The 21,594-nt window shown below is 39.3% G+C and overlaps 1 protein-coding gene across 2 annotated transcripts in view; it reads left to right on the top strand.

The window, feature by feature from the left end:
* The first annotated feature begins 7,850 nt into the window (after positions 1-7,850).
* antxr2a (ANTXR cell adhesion molecule 2a) overlaps positions 7,851-21,594 on the top strand; it is a 78,593-nt gene continuing 64,849 nt past the window's right edge. For both annotated transcript variants that reach the window (XM_046035283.1, XM_046035282.1), the window contains exons 1-7: positions 7,851-8,350; positions 12,814-12,885; positions 17,562-17,633; positions 18,895-18,976; positions 19,094-19,198; positions 19,560-19,628; positions 21,039-21,119. In XM_046035283.1, the coding sequence (XP_045891239.1) occupies positions 8,178-8,350; positions 12,814-12,885; positions 17,562-17,633; positions 18,895-18,976; positions 19,094-19,198; positions 19,560-19,628; positions 21,039-21,119 (654 nt within the window). In that variant the 5' untranslated portion in view covers positions 7,851-8,177. The remainder of the gene's footprint in view (positions 8,351-12,813; positions 12,886-17,561; positions 17,634-18,894; positions 18,977-19,093; positions 19,199-19,559; positions 19,629-21,038; positions 21,120-21,594) is intronic.

Genomic DNA, 21,594 nt, shown 5'->3' with positions numbered 1-21,594 from the left:
GCCACACACATTGAACATTTGAATATTAGGTCTAAGCAGTTTTAGTTCAAAATTTCAGCAAAATCTAGTTTGTATCTTCATCCTTGTAAACGGGATTATGGTTATTGCTGGAGTCCCAACAACAAATCAGACTACCAGTAAGTATCCCTCTGCCACCACACAGCAGGGAAACAGAGAGGGAATTCTGAATTAAAAGGACTACTAACTTTGGAAGGCATCCTCTGTGACTGCTGCATCCTGATACTTTTTGTCCCCCATCACTTACAGAATAAACACGCTTTGAAGGGATCACTTCATGTCCAGTATAAACAGGAGGGATGATTATAGCTCCTAGTAGCTTTTTCAACACACACATAGTCTGTAAGTATTGTATTAATTAAAAACACAATACAAAGCTGTCATTGTAGGCATTCAAAGACTTAGTAGAGTAGTAGAGTAGTTTGGCCTGAAAATTGGTGAAGACATGAGAGTTGACTTGGACCTACCCTGAAGGACTTTAAAACAGATATAAGATTCTGTCTACCATCCCATCTAACCATATATCTTCCTGTAATGGGTTGAGTCATATAGCCTCTGAGCTTGTTTTGCCTTTGTCTTTGTTGTCTGGTTAAAGGATGTCTCTTGCAAACATTTGGTGTGGCCAACCTACAAAGTTACCTTGTGCAACTTTCAAAACTTTCAACTGCTTTTTCAAAAATAAAACAGGTCTTTGTTGATAATGGGTTTTGCTAAATTATGTAACACTACATCGCTGCCACAATCAATTGCAAAGGACAAACCACGACGTTCAAAGACTGAGGAAATCTGATCCTGTGTATTTCACAATTTGAATGCAGCCATTTTAGTTGGGATCTTCCAACATGGCGGCGTGTCTTCCATTAACACCAGTAACAGATGAAGCTGATGTGGAGCAGCTGATGAGTTTGCATGTTGCTATGAAACGAAAAAAAAATGGCTTGTTAAAAACAACTAAAGATGGTGACTGTGTTTATAATAACCATTTATACATATCAGGCTGGTGGAGGACCTGTCTAACTCCCACACACACTACATTCATTACACACACACACACACACTTTTGGCTTTTGTGTGTTCTGACACTTGGCCTCAAGTCATGATTGATAGATGCTGTTTACTTGTGGGCAAGGCACTCAATTTCAACTTAAGTTGCCATTAGTGACAAACAATGCCTTCTCAAAGGAGGAAAAACAAGCTAAAATAACAGTTATTAAGGTAATTATGAGTTATAGATGCTATTAGGGCTCGATGGATCTTTGTTATTGTGACTAATATTTCTTTGGTTGGCGCTTTGATTTTCTGACGCCTCTCCAATTATCGATAACCTGTTTTTCTTCTCTTGATGAAGCATCACGAGCATGCAGCAGTTCTGAACTTGAAGGACCTTCAGAGCGTGAAGCAGTACAATCAGCAAAAGCAAAGAAATATTTACTGTACACTAAACCACTCTGAGTAACAGAGAGCAGGAAGCTGATCCAGTTATGCACTCCTCTTGTCTTTCTCTCTTCCTTGTGTGCATGTTGTCCTTTTCTATTCCTCCCTCTATGTGTTTGTTTCCTTTCTGTGTGAATGATGAGCTTGAGCTTTGCCTCTTGTAGTGTTTTTGTAGTCTTTCCAGGTCTCCATTGTGGAGTGGAGGTCATGTGGCTCAGATCTTATTTGTTCGGCGACAGCAGAAGTTGCTCAACATCCTCTCGGATACAAATTCTTCATATATGTTTAAAATCTATCAATAATTTAGTTTTCTGTATACTTCAATTCAATTTTAATTAACCTAACCTAATTAACCTAACAAATGTTATCTCAGAGCACTTTTTATATACAGCAGGTCTAGACCGTACTCTTTATAACTCAAAATTCCCACCATGAGCAAGCAGTTGGTGAAAGTGGCAAGGACAAACTCAGTTTTAACAGGTCGGCCGGTTGCCTCGACATACAATGGTCCATATTTGTATAGCACCTTTAGCATAAGCATAATTTGTATAAAACCAAATTGACAAGTGGTAAATGGACTGTACTTGCAGTCTTCCGACCATTCAAAGTGCTTGACAGTACATGTCACATTCACCCCAGTCACATACTGAGGGCAGAAGCTGTACAAGGTGCCTCTGCCATCAGAAAGAAACCAATCATTTTTCAGTCACAGCCTTTAGGAAGAATTTGGGGTTCAATATCTTGTCCATGGACGCTTCAACAAGCGGGCTACAGGGTCTGGGACCAAACTGCCGATCTTCCGATTAGTGGGTGAGCCGCTCTGCCTCTAAGCCACAGAAGAGATGGAGGAAAAGGAGAGACGCAAAAAAAATACAACAACTCCTCCTACTACAGAAAACACATCACTTTTATCCGCTGTGCTTCTGGAATGATCGCTGGCTTAAAAGTTAAATATCCGTCGAAAAATATCCATAACCATTATAAACAATTGAAAGGATTTTCAACTGCAATATTTTGATAGAGGTAACAAACTACTTCTAAATCCCTAAGATCCTTTACGTTTGAGGGTAAACTATTAACAGATCTTTTGCTAGGCTTCTTTCTTAACTATTAAATATTTGTTTATTCTTGTACTTTTGCATTTTGTCACGGGTTTATCTCTTGATTAGCTTCAACACTTGACTGCTTACATAAATTAGTGTTGCTGTTTTAACTGTCACTTTTGATTTCTCCTCCAGCTAAAAAGCTCTGTGAAAAATTGATGCACTGCAACTATTTTCTCAAGCCACTGCATTCTCATAAACATGTACATTTGCCAAATAATGAGAAATACATGCTTTCTTGTTCTCTTTGTTTCATGGAGCCCTGCTCAGGATACACCAAGTTAAGTAGTATATACTGAAACCAAATGGCGTGCAAAAGAATTAACATTCTAATTAAAATCTAATTAGACTTTGATTTGCCAGATAATTATACTCGTGTGTCGCTGTTCTCTGGACTATTCAGATTTGATGAGGTGTGTTAGTGGTAATTACCTCGCTGTTATGGAGTTGTTTGACAGCACAGCTTTCACACTGAAGCACAACAAAAGAAAATAGATTTAGTTCTTTTGTATAATCCGTGTTTTAGAAGCAGTGGTTTCAGTAATTGGCTCTGACACGTACTTCCTGAAAGAAGAGTAAAATAACAGCTTAAAGCAGCCAGGATTTAAACAAACCGCAGTTTTAGAGGCACATGTGGACACCAATGTTTTTGTCTTAATGTTGTCTATTACCAGTTTTTAATATTCATTATTTCATTTTAAGGTTTTCATGACAAAAATGTGCACACGCATTACTCACAGTACATGTTTCTACAACAGTACTTAGGCCATTTTTGTGCACCAAAGCTCTCCGATGACACACATACAATTCGTCTTTGAAGTTTAAAGGTATGGAGTGCAAGAATTGAGACCATTTTTTCCACCTGTCGAATTCATACTCCAAAAAATAGATGCCAGCATATCACATTTCAGATCATAACTGCAGTTAACTGCCATTAGCGAGTTAGCTCTGTTTGCCGTACAGCTAATGTAGCTGGGTCCTGTAAGCTGACTGAGCAGCCTCCCAGTGAGCCGGGACCGAACACAGCTTCCGAGACCGATGGTGGCCAGTTTGACAACAGGGAATACGGTACAGAGGTGATTTATGATAACGGCTCCGACCAGGACTCTGACTCTGAAGGTGACGATCAACATGGCGGGTTCAGGCGGGGACGAGAGGGATCAAGCAGAAGAGGAAGGAGAGGGAGGTCGGGCATCAGGGAGGCAACGGCAGTGTAGAGCGGGAAAATTTCCGCATCTAACTCTGTGAATTAATGGTCTATTTTGAACAAAACAGTGTTGGTGAATGTTGGATCAGTGGAAAGACTAACCAGGAAAGTTTGGGTGAGTTTTATTTCGTTTCTATTGAATTCATCCAAGCAATCTGTTGGTTTGAATAAAGTGTGTTTCACGATGAGTGAACAAGGCAATTTGTTCTATGAAAGAGAGAAACTTGAATTCAGAAGGTGTAAGGTTGTAATTTTCTGTAGGAAAATAGGTGTAAGGATATTTCCTTTCTTTACATCGCCTCTTGAGCTAAAATTGGTCTTACAAGACAGGTCTCATCTGAATAGAAACTTTATAGTCATCTTTAAATTTGTTGGAATAATACATTCATAAAATCATCTTGAGACCATCTTTGGCTCACAGCTGTCTACTGTATTTTAAGAACGATGTGCAGGAGGAGGACAAGTTCAATGTCAAGCAGACCAAAGTGCGGACTTGAGTCCCATGAATTTGATGACTTTAGACAAAATTAAAAAAGACTTGGAACATGACTTTAACACTAATGACTTGTGACTTCACTTTGAACGTTTAACCGTCCTGTTGTTTTCATTTCATGTTAATTAGTTTTGTGTTCCCAGTCAAAAATGACCGCCCCATTATAGTTGATTGTAAATCCATAATAATACATTTATCATCACCTAATGTTGTTATAGATGTTTTTTTTTTTATCAGCTTAGGGTTTTGTGCACATTACATGTTTTAAACTTCTATTGGCTATTTATGGCCTGTAGGGTCAATGACCTGAGCTCATATAAGTTGTTTTTGAGTAAATCAAAAACAATAATACATAGATAGGCTCTATTAAACATTCAGATAAAACATATTGTTCTATTTATCACAGATATTCTTTCTTAATGTCCAAGTTTTAAAAAAAATGTATTGTTTAATTAATGTGGTAAATCAAAGTGTGCAGCAAATCAACTCTTCTTTTATCTGAATACATACTTGAATCTTGTTTGTATACAGACAGAGAAGTACCTTGCAAAACCAGCAAATATGTCACTTACAGAAATTGCAATAAATATAAAAACCCCTTAAACTCTACCTTAATTGAGAACTTTTGTTGTCAGTAGTTTTACCTAATTCAATAGCCTGAAGTCAAATCTACACACACCTTGTTCAAACAAGAGGCATGAGTCATTCGATAAAACCAAACCTGGAATTTCCTGTATGTCCTGGAAAATACCACTTGAAGAAAGGGATCTTCAGCATTTATTGTTACCTGAGGGAAGGTAGTCAGATATGAAATGTAATTACTCATCTAGAGTCAACAGACACAAACATTTGCATCATCCTTCTTAGTATTCCCTTACAGACTTCTGGTTTTAGAATGCCTTATGGCCACATGTTCATATAGCATTTGGTTAAATGGTGCAGTGTAGCTCAGTGGCTGGAGCATGGCAGCAATAAGATGAGGAAGGCTTCAGTTTTATGCATACAGCTCCATTGTGCATTGCCAGCTTTAGAGGTTCAGCTCCCTGTGTAGATCAATGAGTAGAGAAACGCACACAAGTCTGCCAGGTTTGGTTTTGGGATTTAAACCACACAATGAGCCATCCGTGCCGAAGAGGCACCTGCAGTTTCCACAGTGTGCCTTGAATAAATAAGCAAATTTAATTAAATGTTAAACAGAAAATTTGTTATGCTCCTCTTGCACCGTCACATGTAATATATATGTATTCCACAATGCTTCCAAGGAGGTATACTGTGTTACAATAGCAATTGAAAATCCATGTTTCTAATTGCATAGCAGCAGTGAAAACGTACATCAAGATATAACTCATCAGCTGCTCATGCACTTTTTTCTCCTGCTTAATACAATTTTACCAGTTAGCTTTAAAGCAACATTATGTGAGATATTGCACCCCTTTCAGAGTTTAATTCACCAGGGAAAGCTGTACACATGCATTTGTTATGATTACATTACTTAGGATCAAAAACTGAGCAAGTGGGACAGCACAGCGAGCCAAGCTAAAAATTTATTACTTTCTATTCCATCAGCAAGGAGGCCAGCTAGTCTGTCTTGCCTCCTTTCAGCTCTTTTAGCTCACGCCAGGGGGTAAAAGCCAGTCTGATATTTACTCGTGTCCTGTCTTTCGCTCTGTCACTCTCTTTTTTTCTACCTCGCCTCCTCCTAAAACATCTTCTTCGGTCTCTTCGCAGCCTCTGCCGTGATATCCATACTGAGAATACAGAGCTAGCTTCTTCCAAAGAACTTACACCGCACATTATATATTTTTTGCTTCTTCTTATAGCTTGCTTGCTGAAGAGTCGTGTTGGTGCTGTAAAGCATTACTGCCTGGGATTCCAATGTATATAGCGCAGTAGTAGACACTGTGAGCCTGGAGTGCTAATAAATAAAATAAATAAATAAAATTATTTTGAAGCTGTTAAGATAAAATGACTACATAATGCTGGAAGGAGTTCGTTCAACATTTTCTCAACAGTTTTAGTGTGCTGGGGTCTGTTTCTGTTGTGAGTTATTAATGGAGCACAGGGCAAAGTTATACTTGGGTATTAACTAAAAAAAGGAAAAAATGAACACAAACTGGATTAGAAAAGAAACACAGAGAGGCTTGCAAAAACATGTTCCACCCTCCAAAGGTTTTTTTTTCATGAATACTTTACTGCTACACTTCGGCATTTGTCCTTATGCAACATCTTTTTTTTGTCTGAATCATTTTTTGATTTCACAGACCTCACATCTGCAGCCTCTTCCTGTTCTCTTTTTGCCAACAGACTTTTTTGTTTCCTTGAGAGAGTCACTGTTCTCTCTTCACTGGGAAAAGTGTTTTGGATGCCTGGTTTGTTTGCCACGTGTTCATACTGTTGTAAATGAAGTGTTCTGCAGACATAGTGCAAAGCAAGCTGATACTTATGGTTCAATGAGAGGGTCTCAACCTGCAGTTGTGAAATTATGAGAAAAGAAGACGATACATATTCCCATACCTGAGCAGCTTGTGTGGTTCTTTCAGATTTCAGCAGTCATGCATGAGCCCACTGGAAATCAAAGCCCCAACCCCTGCAATGCAAGTGCCCCATTAAATCTGTACAGTCTGAAGAAAAAAAAACAATACTAAACCCAGGTATCTGACCTCAGCTCTGACCTGTGTGAATCTTGTTAAGCAACATTATTAAGTAGCCTTGTAGAAAAGACGACACAGATGTTGTTGGGTGTGTGCACTGGGACCTTCAGAAGTCTAACAGCTGGAGGCACCTCGGACATGCGCACTGGAAAGGAAACAGATGAGGCCTTTCAGTGCCGTCGGACAATTTGGGTTGAAACGTGGGCAAACATGAAGAGCCAAATAAATTGTGAACACTGTGTCACTTCTTTCGTGATACACTTAGGGACACGTGTTTAGGGCACTGAACATCTGAGCCGCCACTTGGCTTGATGGTGAAGGGATGGGAGGCAGCAGGATGGCCAAGTGGGGCTGACCCTGTGTGCCCCATCAGATAACCCTTTCCCCCTTTTTTCATTATTTATGTGATGCATATCAGACTTACATCATAGCTAACATTAAAGGTGGAAATAAGTTACGAGATACTTGAGTATGTTTATGTTGTGCAACTTAGGGTACATCCTGGACAGGTCGCCAGTCAGTTAAGCTACTTTGTGGTTAAAATTTCATTTAAAAAATATGACCTCATAAAATATGATTCATTGCTTTAGATTAAATTATCTTGAACGACATAAAATACTTCGCCCTAACAAAAAAAAAATGCTGATTACACATTAATGCATCAGTAATTTGACACTCTGAAATGGGCTGTTATTCACAACTAGATACTTAAGTAGGCCTGCATAGCCTATTATACAGCTTTTTAAAATTGATCCAGTAAAACAAATTACCAACAATTCTGGAGTTTTATGCACCAGCATTTATCAAAAAAACACAAGGCATTAAAGTGGTATATTTCATATTAGAACCAGTTGAAACAACGAGAAACGCAGTGGTCAGAAAAACGAGCTGTGGAGGAGCACTTTAAAGCAGCCTAACTTTTCTCCTGAGTGTGGACTTTCAGCGCGAAGAAGTTTTGGCTACTATATTAGTAGTGCTTTAGGTTATCTTCTAATAAACAGAGTGAGTCTTGAGTTTTCTTGAGGATGTGAGTGTGAGAACGGTGAGTCAGGAAGATGAAGAAACTACAAAGTGGATGACGTCGGCGCCGTGATTTCCTTTACTTCACAAGTGAACCAATTAAGTCTGTGTGTTTTGGAGGAACTTTGACATGTAGTTTACCCACACTGCGGCATGTGCACGTCGTCTCCGGTCGTCTCTGCGCTCTGCAAGACTCCATAAAGGTTATTAATTATTTGACACCAGGCTTGACTCTAGCTATTGTGGCAAATATGTTTGAAAAGTTGGCCCGATATTTCACCACGGAGGGTGAACTTTTTGACGGAAAGAGTCGGTGGACTTCGGCGGCGCTTGCTGTGCTCCTCCTGGGTTTGTTTGCTTCGTCTTGCTGCTCAGAGGAAGCGTCCTGTCACGGAGCTTACGACCTCTACTTTGTTTTGGACAAGTAAGTAAGAAAAAAAAAAAAAGTGTTTGTTTCAGACCACTGTCTGCTCTTATTGAGGCTAACCAGGGAAATAATGCTGCCGCTGCACTCGGCAAGAGAAGATAGCATCTTGAAATGTAGCTATTTTTTTATATTTTATAAACTGTTGAGTTTGCCTGTGGAGGGAGAAGATTAAGATGGGAGGGGGGACGCTTGGTCGCAGGACACCGTTTTCTGTGACCCGATTAGTACACGTCTTTGCATGATCACATACTGTATGTTGACAGCTGCTACCAACAATGGGGACATCATAGTATTAGCTTGGGTAACAACCTTGGTCAAAAGTATGTGGACACCCCTCTCCACATATGGCAACCAGGGGTGTCCACATGCTTTTAACCCAAAGAGCCTTTTCTGAATGCTACACTATGACACAACACATGGTAGTGGCTTGGGGAAGGCCCTTTCCTGTTTCAGCATGACGGCATCTAAGTGAACAAAGCCAGGTCCATAAAGAAATGCTTTCCCCCAGTTGGTGTGGTTCCTGACTGGCCTGCACAGAGATCTGATCCAAACAGCACTTTTAGGATGAACTGGAACACCGACTGTGAGCCAGACCTGATCATCCGGCATCAGCTTTGGACCTCACTGATGCTCTTGTGGCTGATATGGGAGCAAATCCCTGCAGCCAGGTTAAAAAATCTGGTGGAAAGACTGAAACCAGAAGACTGGAATAACATGTTCAACGGTCATAAAAAAATATAATAAAAAGTTTGGCTCCCAACATACAGTTTTAGTGTAGCAGATAGTAACATCTAGTGGCTATGTCTGTGAAGGTTGAGTCAGAACTGAAGAAGTCTCTTGGTTGGGGGATGAAACGTTTTCTAGTTTCTTCAACCAAGTCCAGTTTCCCTTGACCTCAACCTATTTTGGATAACTAATGGCCAATTTGTGTCAGTCTGTCTATGGAGGCCTTCCACTCAGTATTTCTTTCCATAGTTGAATGTCTTGTGTTACAAAGGGGTCAGATTTCAGTGTAACATGTCCTGTCTGGGCTTAAGACTGGGTTCACACTATATATATATATATATATATATAATCACTATAGCTTGCTTTTGCAATTTGCAATACAGAGAAGACATATGCAATACACTAAGCACGACGGAGTATAAAATGACTTCAAATGTTTTCATTAATGGTCCCACCACAGTGGATATCTGAATAAGAAGGCAACCACTGGTTTCAGTTCATTTAATTTTGGCATGAAAAGCATCTATGTGAAAGTTATGTTATCCTTCTGTTTTAATGCAGTACAGACCTTTCAGATCTCTCTGCAGCTACAGCAAATTTGGCTAAATAAAAACAGACTCTCATGAAGATGCATAACCAAACACTGTTGAAGGTTTTTAAGTCTCTGAAAGATTTCTTGCAGTTAGTTGGCAACAGTGCCTGCCTAAAACCAAAACACCTGTACAGTCCCTCAAAGTTGGAAAAAGGTTTGCATGTTCATGCCTTACTCGGACAGCTAAAACTTTCTGAAACTTCTCAGGTTGAACCTGGGTTGATCTGGTCCAGAATCCGTCGTACTTGTGACTACTCAGATCTGATGCATAACTGAGGCCTGTCCCGGATTGGCTGGAGTCATGCAATGCTCAGTAGTTACAAATGAAGAGAGCACTACAAACCTCAAGGAACCACACAAGTCTAACCATGACCGCAGCCTTTCTGTAATCCTAACCAAATAGTTTTATCTGCCTAATGTTAACCAGGCCTTAACTACACTGTCTCTAAGAAGCGGTGTTAGTCACACGGCATCATGAGGTTTGTCCGTATATTGTTTCCCATACATGGGACATGCTGACAATGTCTGGGAGTGACCATGAAAGAGGAAGAATGCAGCTTTGTCACCTCTTCCTCCCTCACAATAACTGACCCTAACCCAAACCAGAAGATGCATACTACTTGAAATACTTTTATTAACAATTTCTATGTTGTGAACGGTTACATCATTTCAACATTTATGGAGATGGACGTAGCCATTATCTGTCCTATAGGATCCACTTGCACTTGGAATTTTAGTCACATATTACCTTTAACATGTCACAAAAATAAGACCTTAAACATAATTAGGAAGTCCTTGAATGTTGTGTGTTAATCATGCTTTGCAACTAGCAATAATGAATTGCGCCAATGTTTGGAACAGACTTTGGCAGTGTGCCACTTCCTTTCAAAGTGCTGCTTCAGGTGTCAGACGTACTCGTACTCCACAGCCAGATTCAGTCAGTTCAGCAAAACTTTGCAGCGCTGCAGTAGCGTCATGCAAAAAGGCTTTTAATATATTATGGAGAGTTTACAGCCTTGACAGCAACTGTTTTTTATCCTGTCCTCCCACGGCTTGGAAACGTGCCATTACTCAGGGCCGTTGAGTTGAAACACTGCTCCCCTGACCCATTTTCAAACTACCCCACCCTCATCTTAATTGCAAAATTGCAGGATGATGACTGAGATTGTTGACACAAGTTTTACTAAGTGCATAGATCTTAGTTAATTTTTTTTTTGTATACATTTGTAGGTTATGTGTCTGTTTGATTTACATATGCATGTTTATATTTGTGAAACACAAAAGCCTAATAATATGTGGTGATTGCTCCATCATGAGTTTGTCAGCGTGAAACTGTTGCGTGTCTCTTTGAAGGAAGTTTACTTTTGTCCTTGAAGATAAGTCAGATTTCCTGATTGTACTGATAAGACTGAGGCCCTAATGTCAGCACTTTGTGCTGCAATATTTTTTGCAGCAGTGAACACAAATGCAACACAAAGAACTGTCCATTTTGGTGTTCTAACACCAAGTGATTGTGTTTCAGTCTGAGGCAAATTCATGAATGCTTTGGTTTTCTCTACACTCAGGTAGCTCTTTCCGTAGAAACATCCTGTGAAGTGATGCTGCTAAAGTCACTGAGCAATATTTATTTTCAGTTTCGCTGAGAGCCAAGCTCCATTTTCAGGCTGATCACACACACGTGCACACACACACACTCAGTGACACACATTCACACACCGAGCTGCAGTTGGGCCTTGCTCAAGAGCACCTCAGTGGTGTTAGTGAGGGAGGGTGAAGAATTGCTCTTGCACTCCTTACACCCAGATTTATCCTGCCGGTCCATGGATCTCACTGGCGACATCCAGACACAATAAAGTCTTCTAACGTGGTACAGAATATTTAATATCACAAAAGTAATATACATTTTTACTTTGAAAATTAAATTGAGAAACTGGCATAGATCAAATAATCACATGGACTTTATCACTCAGTGATATCGGCAAACCCAAGTATTGTTATATTTTACAATAAATACCTCAATCAATATAAAGTGTTTCAGTATAATGAGGGTATCACTATTGGTGCCTTTGGAAACACTATCAAAATAATATATGTTGTAATTATGATGAGCAAACAAGTAGAATTATTCCCTCTTCATTTAATTGACCTAGAGCTCTCAAAAAGGCTATCAAAGTTAAATTTAACACCACCACTGCTAATTACACGCCGACACTCCAGTATTGTCAAAGTGCAGCAGAACTTTCCTTTACCCTCACAGTCGTCTCTTCCCTCCTCTGTGTGACCTTGTCTTTGGGCAGCAGGGAGGAGAGAGAGGTGGCATGAAAGATGAGCCTCCTAATGGTCAAACTCTTCTGTTTTATGTTCCCCGCACATACATTGAATTGTAATTATTGGTTTAATTACCTCTTTGTCGTTACATCAAGGGCAGATTTTACACACTGTGTTCATTGTGGTCAGATTGACTTACCGCGGGGTGAGAAGGGCTGCAGGTTGACACCCACCTATCCAACATTGGTTTGTCCTTGGTTACAGTGAGAAATATATGCATCGTCATCGACATCGACAATTACCAAGTCTTAGTTAGCTTTAATGAGACGAAAGACCATGGTGGAAGAAATCCTCAGTGCTTTTACTCAAATAAAGCAATATCTTACAGGAAAAGCCCTCATTTCATTTTTCATGATTTCATACTAGCTGAAGAAAGGAAAGAAGGATTTAAGGAAGAACACATGGAAGGACAGAAGGGAGAAAGGAAAAATAAGATTTAAAAGTTACAAAAATATGAAAGAAAGATAGACAAGAAAGAAGGCCTTTTATTTTCCCTAAATAATATTTCTCAAAAGTCTCACCCCTGTGCGGTTATGTCATATCACTTCGGTGATTTTTCTACCCTTTTTAAAATAAATTCCATCTGTACCAGCCAACTAGATTTGTAGAAAGGCAAAGCTCCTGTGAACATTTGAGGGTTCTAACAGCTGAAGTGGCTGCTATGTAACACAGACTTATCAGCACAATTATCCAGCATGTGGCTGGTGTTAATGTCCAACTGTGGTTGTGGTACAAAGCACAAATACTGTACAGTGTTTTACTCCCCAGCACACAATCTGCTGCCACTGACGAGCTGCTTGTTTTCTTGTTTCAGGTCTGGAAGTGTCTCTGCTGACTGGTTTGAGATTTACTCGTTTGTGAAGAACCTTACTGACAGATTTGTGAGGTGAGTACGATGTCATACATTTTCCTTGGAAACAAACAAACAAAAAGTTTTGATTTGTGTGTAATCACAGCTACAGTCAGGCGGGTTTCATAATAATTATATTTTGAAATAAGAAAAACATGAGATGAAATTATGCTTCCAACACTTGACTGACAATCATATAAGAAGAATATTCTTCTTTAAAATGATATCTGCACTGACTGGATAACTGACACCAGAAAATGAAGTCAACTGAGCTGATTGGTTGGGGAAATAGTTTAGTCCAATCCTTTTATTTTACCTCTGTTCAATGTTATCATGGTTGTTTTGTCAGAAAAGTGTAGAGCTTACGACATTAGTTGCAGCCTGTTGCTCAGATTGAAAGCACTTCCCACCTGTTTTAAAAAACTATCAAATTGCAAAATCAATGACATCCTTTTTGCACATAATTCATTAAAACCACAGAAACCGGCTTGAAACGTTCAGCTTGCATAACGTTTGAGTCAAACGGCGCCTGCCAGCACAGTACAGACGGTAGCGACCCAGCCAGAATGAAGTGGTTGGTTGAAGAAAATAGCAAAGGCACCAGGTGGGAGTGGGTGGCAGAGAGGAGCAGTCTTCTGGGCTGTGAGAATGGCCATTTGCACCGGGGGGGTCCGGCTCCACACTTATCCCCTGCTTCCACCACAGAATGGCTGACAGGCAGACAATGTACAGTAAAGCAAAAGAACACTGGAAGGCGACAAGGACAATCTGCTAAACAATGCTCGCTCACCAAGAGCTCTTCTGTTCCGCCATGTGGAGCAAACTGGACTACTTCATCACCCCCCCCCCTCCCATCCCCCACCAAACCAAAGAAAAATAAATTCCTGCCACCACCCTCTAATATGTCCTTGGCATCGCTGCCTCTTTATCCTTAGTTGAAACTGAAAATATCTCTTTAATGCTTAAGAGGTAACATGTACGGTACAATCTTAAGCTCCACTGAAGGCCTAAAGTTCAACACCCACGATTTATCATCTGTGACTTGAGCGTGGTTAGTTTTTATTCCACATTTGACTCTAAAACTTGCAGACAGGATATGGATGTATACGGCTCCTACTGCTCCCTGCCAAATCTGGCCGTGTGGCTTAAAGATTGTGCTATTTTTGAGGGGGAGGATTGCGACTGGGCCATGTGTCATGTGGGTGAGAAATATCAGCACCTCTCCTTATGCTCCGAAGGCTTCGGATCTCTGAAGGAAACACTTGTGCGCTTAATTATCTGAAGTTTAACTCACTCTGTGGGATGCCATCCGCGTGCTTTGTGTTTGTAACAGAGGTGAGAAGTAGCTGAGTGCATTTTAGGGCTGACCCCTGAATAGTCCAAGATTCGATGATTCGATAGGCAGAGCCTGATTCGAAGCGTCGCAGAGGCATTATGAAATAAGGATCATGCCATTTTGACGATACAGGGGTGCTCAACATCTGATTTTTACATAGAACTACCAGTTTTCTCCCAATAAGTTAATATACAGCCTATTATAATATACATTTCAACTAGGGCTGGACAATAAAACTGTAACTAATTATCGCGATATAATTTTTTTCAATAACAATATAATAAATGTTAAATAATTTTTAAATTTTATTCACTTGAATCGTACACAAATTAGGACTTAAGATGTTTATTTTGTTGAGGAAAAAGGACTGGGGAAAAAAGCTTACTTTTCTTTACTCCATGCATATTTGTTGACAAAGATTTTGGTTTTGAATCTTCTACCTCAGATTTGTGAAGTGATCCACTTTTTGGCATCAAGTGTTGACCATAAAGAAGAGTTTAAACCACAATTAACCATCAGGTTTCTTCAACTTTCACTCACAAGCAGAAATTAGCCTTTAAACTCAAAAGAAATAACGATTTGATACTTATCGTGATAATTATCGATATCGAAAGATATGAAACTTTTTATTTTGTTAACATTTTTGGCCATATCGTCCAGACCTAATTTCAACATATAGCCTAATGCTGCAAAGAAAAATGTGAAAAGAAAGAAGCTTTTAATAAATGTGTGCAAATAAATCCAAAATTGTAACCCTAAGCCTTAAGGAAGGGGATCAGTGCGCTTGTGTGGGCGTAGCGTGTGTGGGTATGTGTGTAGTGGCTGAAGAGACGAAGCCACAGCCTCACCGGTTGTCCGCACTTCGTGGGACATTCGGATCATTTATCACCATTGATGAACATATATTGTTTTTAAATAGTACTTGAATTAGCCCTGTGAGGAGCTGAAACGTGCATGCCTTTGTCAGCCGCACGGCACACAGGCATGCACAACTCTGAAAATTTTTGAGATTTGAGAGGTTAAAGGGGCTGTATGTAAGTTTTTGATTTTAATAAATCAAATTTTCAATGGCTTATTCTCAATGGGCTCAAAACTCACTCAGAAATGAAGACGCCTGTTTTCTCCGTTGCTTACATCAGCCACTATTCTGCTTTTAATGTGAGGTCTCCGGCTCAGATTCAGCTCTGTGCGCGCTCCCGAGCCTCTCGTACTACAGCGACAACACAGCAGCTAACGACATGCAGTCCACTAATACCATAAAACAACCGGGTCACAGCAAAACACAGGCTCCACGTAAGGATACAAAACAACAATAAAGGTTTATGTGCTGAAGCCCATCAGACCAAACGGGTTCAGATGATGTCGAGTAAGAACAAAGTGAGCATTAGTAAAGCTGGAGAAACACAGAGAAAGTCATGTTAGCTCGCCGGCTAACGCCGAGCAGTTGCCAATGTTATCCAATGCAAAGTTGTATCGCTTTCCACATTACTTTACCAACTAACGCGACCCATGTTACTTTCCTGTGTACCACTGGTATTATGTCAAAGTGTCAAAGAAAGGATGTAACGGTAAAAAGCAAATGTGGAGCGATTTGTTTACTAATGTAAGCCTATAGTGATGCAGCCAGCTAATGCTAAATTAGCTCGGACCTGCTGCTGTTTGCTTTGTAACGTTCAGTTTAGGTTTATTGTCATTTTACCAATACACAGGTACACAGCTTCTCCACCTCTCAGTCGCTGTAACTAACGTGACCCACATAACATAAAACACTGCAACAAAACAGTCACAACAACCCAGAGGAAGAGCCATTATCACTAGTTACAGTAAAGTTACTTACTGCGGTTAACTGTTATAAAGTGTGACACAATCTCGTTATTATAATCAGTCCAGCTCGCTACCCTTTTCATTATCATCCAATACATGTAGCTGTGCTGACATTGCTGAGCCTCCGGTGAAAGATGCTCAGATAGTAAAGATAGTTACTGAAAGCAGCAGGCGAGCTAATGCTGTAGCACGTCGGCTAAATGCAGCAAATGTACCGTGATCATGTAACGAGCATGGATTAGTTCAACCTGCAGCTTGATAAAAATATTACTGTAACGTTGCAGTGAGAGTTTACCTGAGTTTCCACGATGTTGTGAGAAGCTGTCTCCCTGCCTGTCTATAGTTGCTCTCACTCCCTTTTCGGGAGAATTGTGCCAATATGCCGGTGTCTTGCTGCGCTGAATGAAAAGTACGGCGCCGGTGTTGAGCTGCCTCTGAGACGGGAACGTTGAAGTAACAGAGCCTGAACGTGTCTGAGTGAAAAGCCGCAGCCTGCATGCAGGTGTTCCTGCGTTTATTGCAGGATTTCTGTATGAAAGTGGTTGTGTTTCGGATTATGCTCGCTCATGAGTTCAAGCGAGCACGCATACGAGCACACGCCTGGTTGCAGTCTTAAAACCGCACCGCTAGTGGCCGCTGAAAACTACATATTGCCTCTTTAAATATAAAAGGCTTTCATTATTTTGAAATATTTTTATGACTATTTTATGAAAGGTTTATACTGCTCCAAGTAAGACATTAGGGGGAAAATGTAATGATAATATTGATAGCAATACTCAGAACATTTCCAATACGGGTGCAAACAGAATAACTAACAAAATGCAGCATTGCTCCCAATAGAGTGAAACTTAAGAGCAATACTCCAAATCGGGAATAAGAAAACCTTGTATCTCAATTTAGTGGATTTCCTTGCATAACATACTCAGTAACCAGTTGTTTGCTAAAAAAACAACCCTGTCCATAATTATTAGACAGCGAGTCTGCCGTAATATGACAGACATACTGAATGTAAACTAGCTGTACAGAAAAGACACGGTCTGTTGCCACATTTTTATGTCAGAGACACATCAGAGTGTCCAGTGTTAGTTCACACCCCTAAAAAGTCACAGGTACGAAGTATATCATTGTGTAACTGAACAGGATGGTTGTGTGTTTGTGTGACTCATCAACATGTTAATCACTTCCTTCAGTCCCACCGAAGCTGCTTTAAGTTGTACACTAAAATAGTTGATGTTAAAAGAGCCCCTTCTGTTTGGCTATTTATTTATGCCTCTTTCTCTCTCCTTAACTGGACTTTTTTCTTGCTTTATATAAAGCTGTCAGTCACACTGACTCATTTATAGCCAGTTTGAGTTTTTTACGTGTCATGCTGTGTGGGTGGTTGATAAAGAGGCTGAAGGCCGGAAGTGATGATTTTATGAAGTAAGGAACAAAATATTACAATAATATAGTATAGCATATTGTCTTAGTCCTACACCATTATAAGAATGAGATATTTGGGAAAACTAAAGATTTCTAATTCCCAATTTTTGATTTTTGTTTTTCTCTTTAGCCCCAGGATGAGGGTCTCATTCATCGTTTTCTCAGGCAAAGCTACAGTCCTGCTGCCCCTGACTGGAGACAGGTACTGAACTCTGTTATAAACTCTGGAATAAATTTATGATTCTGTCATATTATTATCACCGGTTTAAACATAACACTTCTCAGCAACAACCTTGAACTACAACAAGGCTGTCAACACTCACGCATTGGCCGTGAGACTCCAGCAGAGGCAACACTTTTCACACGCTCTCACGCCACATGTCCATTTTCTGATGCAGCGAAAAATGAATTTATAACTTAGTTTATAACTGAGTTTTTGCAATAGAAAAAAAAGTGTCACCAACAACGGCAAGTTTGATGAATTGATCTGTGTCTGTCATTGATATTTGATAAGTTAGGTATTAAGGATTATGTTCCTATATAATCCATTAATTTAAGCCAATGAGATGGTGGTTATACAGTGTTTTTTTTATTTTATACATTTGTTAAAAGCGGAGTAAAAATTACTTTTTTTTTTTTTTGTTGATACATTTATTATATGTTGTAATTGACCAGACCCCCGACCCCCAGCTTTAATGTACTCCCTCTACACACACACACACACACACACACACACACACACACACACACACACACACACACACACACACTTCAAACAAATGTTAAACACTGACTACTAAGGGAGTACTAAACATTTTTAATGAAGTTAAATCACCAATAGCAACCGGTAACAATATATTTACCAAAATTTAATCAATCCGTTCATATATTTAACTTTACAGATTCTCCTGAGAGTCCCATTTTTTCAGTGCCCATGTCCCCCTGTCCTCCTGACTCCATATTATGGCAGCAAAAATATTACATATATTCACTAGAATGTAAGAACAGAGTCTCTGAAATTAACAGTTTTCTTCCCCACATACCCCGGTTAGATTTTGTCTCCTGATTTAGGCTATGATGTCCGGAGGTCGGCAAGTGTATTGAACCATACTTAATTCATTATTTATCCATGCTTTTAAATTGTGAATTTGGCTGCTGAACCTTTTTAAGCAAAATGCTTGGGTATTGTTGTCTAGTTGTTTTTATTCATTAACAGCTTCTCAAATGATTCCCCAATAAGAAATTCACAATTTATCACAATATATAATGATATTGCAGGATAAAAGTACATATACTGTGATAGGCTTTTTTCAGCACGACTGTAATCATGTAGCAATCGGTACAAATGATCATCAATCAGGTGTTAATATGCATTTTTTCCCAGTGGTGGCACAGAAACATTTCAGTACAGTAGAGCACATATGGACCAAAATGTCAACCATTGATTTTATGTGTGCTTTAAGATACGAGATAGAAGAGGGTCTGAAGCGCTTACGGGACGTATCACCAGCAGGTGAAACATATATGCATGAGGGAATAAAAGAGGTCAGTTTACTATCACAAATAAATCAAATTACAGCTCAGTAGCTTTTCACAAATATTGCACAAATGATTGTGATATTGAGATCTGACGAAATGTTTGTCATCCGTTTTAACCTGAAGGCCTCAGCTCAGATACAGACGCAAACAATCAAGTCCTCGAGCATTATCCTGGCTTTGACAGATGGGAAACTCGCAGTTTACGTTCACGAGCTCACAGTGAAAGCGGTGAGATTAATATTCTGAAACAGTTGTACAAGTAAACTGTCAAAATGTTGAAATTGCACTGTCAAAACAATTCATGCCGATTCCCACAAAGCTGATGTTGCACTTAATATTTACTTTGATTTTGTTTAATTTAACTGCAAATACAAATTCTAAATACAAATTACATTTTTATTTCTTCCTTACCTTTTTAAAATATTTAAATTTTATTTACTTTGTGAAATATTTATTTATAATTTTTTTTTTTCTTGAATGTGATTCAGTGCCTGATCATCCTGCATGGATTCAGTTTAATGCTGTAAAATTTTTACTCTCTTTACATTGGACTTGTTGCACATCATCTACGCATTTGTTTAATCTGCAGGCTGAAGAGGCGAGGAAATATGGCGCTCGTGTTTACTGTGTGGGTATCAAGGACTTTGATGAGCAGCAGGTAAGAGAGCTTTAGTCTTAATCTGCAGCAGCCAAACACCCGTGAAGTCTGTTGCTGAACAATTACATTTTATTATAGGAGACATGTTGCCATGTTGGAAGAGTGTCAGGAAAGGTAAACACATGTAATATGAGTGCCATCACTTGTATGGAAAATCCATGTCTTAAAGTGATATTCCGCCTAATAATTTTCTCAGTAGCAAACGTTAACCCCTTGTAGACTTAACAGAAGCCTTGGTCAGCTTGACTTTAATCCATTACAATGGAATTAAATAGTGACAATAAAAACTCTCTTATCCACTCCTGCAGCATAATCTGCTTTTCAGATATACAACTACTTGCTCAGTATGCTCCAAATAGTCATTGTTTTACCAAAATAAGGGGAAATATTCTGTTTCCAGTGGAGTTTTTAGTTTAGTGGTTTTCTTTTTAGCTACAGTGATTAGTGATGGCTGATATAGCTAAGGTTTTATTTTGTTAAATCATTTTTTGTCATTTTCTTAAAAAATATATAGTTCCCGATCAGCTTATAAGACAATAATAAATAAGGAAACATTAATGAAGTAACAAAAATCTAAACTAAAATATACAATTGCATTAATTGTGGAACATTATTTACAAATTACCTGAAAAAATCACAATACTGTAGAGTGTGTGTCTGTGTATTTCTGTGGTAGTTAATATTTCCACTTGGACAGGACAGAATCTGTTTAAACACTGGCGTATAGGGAGTGAGTCACAAATTTGATGACTTTAGACTCTACTTCAGAAAATCCAAAAAAGTCTTGTAACTCGACTTGGACTTCTACTATGACTCGATTTGGGACGTTGTCCAACCTCTGCTGTGGAACCATTGTATGCTGTTTTAAGTAAAAAATGTGAATTACAGGAATCATTTGTGTTGGCTGTTAAATCAGTTATTGACCCATCTCACTGTTCACACTGTTTAGAAATCAGTACATATAATCAGCCGCAGAAAAATCAGATCACAGCTTTATTTATTATTTGTCTCCACAACATCTGGTCTTCACTCAAGAGTTTGTGCTCGTCTCATAAAATCATGAATGCATGTCTGACCTGCACCAAAGTCAGAATCTTTCTTTCTTACGCCAGTGATGTCAGTAGTCGCCTAACATGGTGGCCTGTCCCTTGTAACCATTGGTAACCACCATGTGAGAAACTCTTATTAAGTCAAAAACAAAGGCAACATTGCTCTCAGTTTGTGCTGCAATGTTTTTTTTTATGGTTGAGCAAAGTGTTTGCCACAGTCATGCCATCTGCTATGTCTCCTCCTGCCCATAATATGAAAGGAAAGACAGTGCTCAGTCATAAAGAGGAAAAAGAAAAAGAAGAAAGCAGCGTTAAATCGGCAGTACTTCGTGTTTACTCTACTCTTTCATGATACCAACAGCTTGCTGATATTGCGGACACCAAGGACCATGTGTTTCCTGTCAAAGATGGCTTCCACGCACTCAAAGGCATTGTCAATTCCGTAAGTTTGCCTACTTTCTGTTCGTGTGTGTGTGTGTGTATGTGTGTGCAGTTGGATCCTCAGTTAGCTCAGGTTTGTGGTTGATGCATGAGACTAATAAGTGGAATTTAAGCAAATGTTTTGTTTTCCACAACTAGAAGCTTAGGCAAAAAACTGGCAATTATTTACATTTTTTCCCCTTATTTTTAGAAATAATTTAAGGTGGTAACATCCATTTGGGAATTAGGTGGGTGGATGACCAAAAAAATTGTTTCCTGGTTTGGCTTCATTGAAGTTTGTCACAAATTAAAGCAAAATCTCTGTGAACTTCCTATTAAGCTCCATGGAAAATGTCTGTGGAAATAACTGCTCGTTGTGTCCTCAGTTTGTAGACAGAGAAGGAAATATCTTAGCCACGCTGTAGCAAATTAGACACTGTAATGGAAGCAGCTTGGCAGTTAGTCACTGTCCACATGACATCTTCTTCACAGTGTTT

Source organism: Micropterus dolomieu, linkage group LG21 (genome assembly GCF_021292245.1).
Source record: "Micropterus dolomieu isolate WLL.071019.BEF.003 ecotype Adirondacks linkage group LG21, ASM2129224v1, whole genome shotgun sequence".
NCBI classification, from domain to species: Eukaryota; Metazoa; Chordata; class Actinopteri; order Centrarchiformes; family Centrarchidae; genus Micropterus; species Micropterus dolomieu.
The sequence above is the reverse complement of the archived record's forward strand: the minus strand, read 5'-3'. Positions and strand labels throughout refer to the sequence as shown.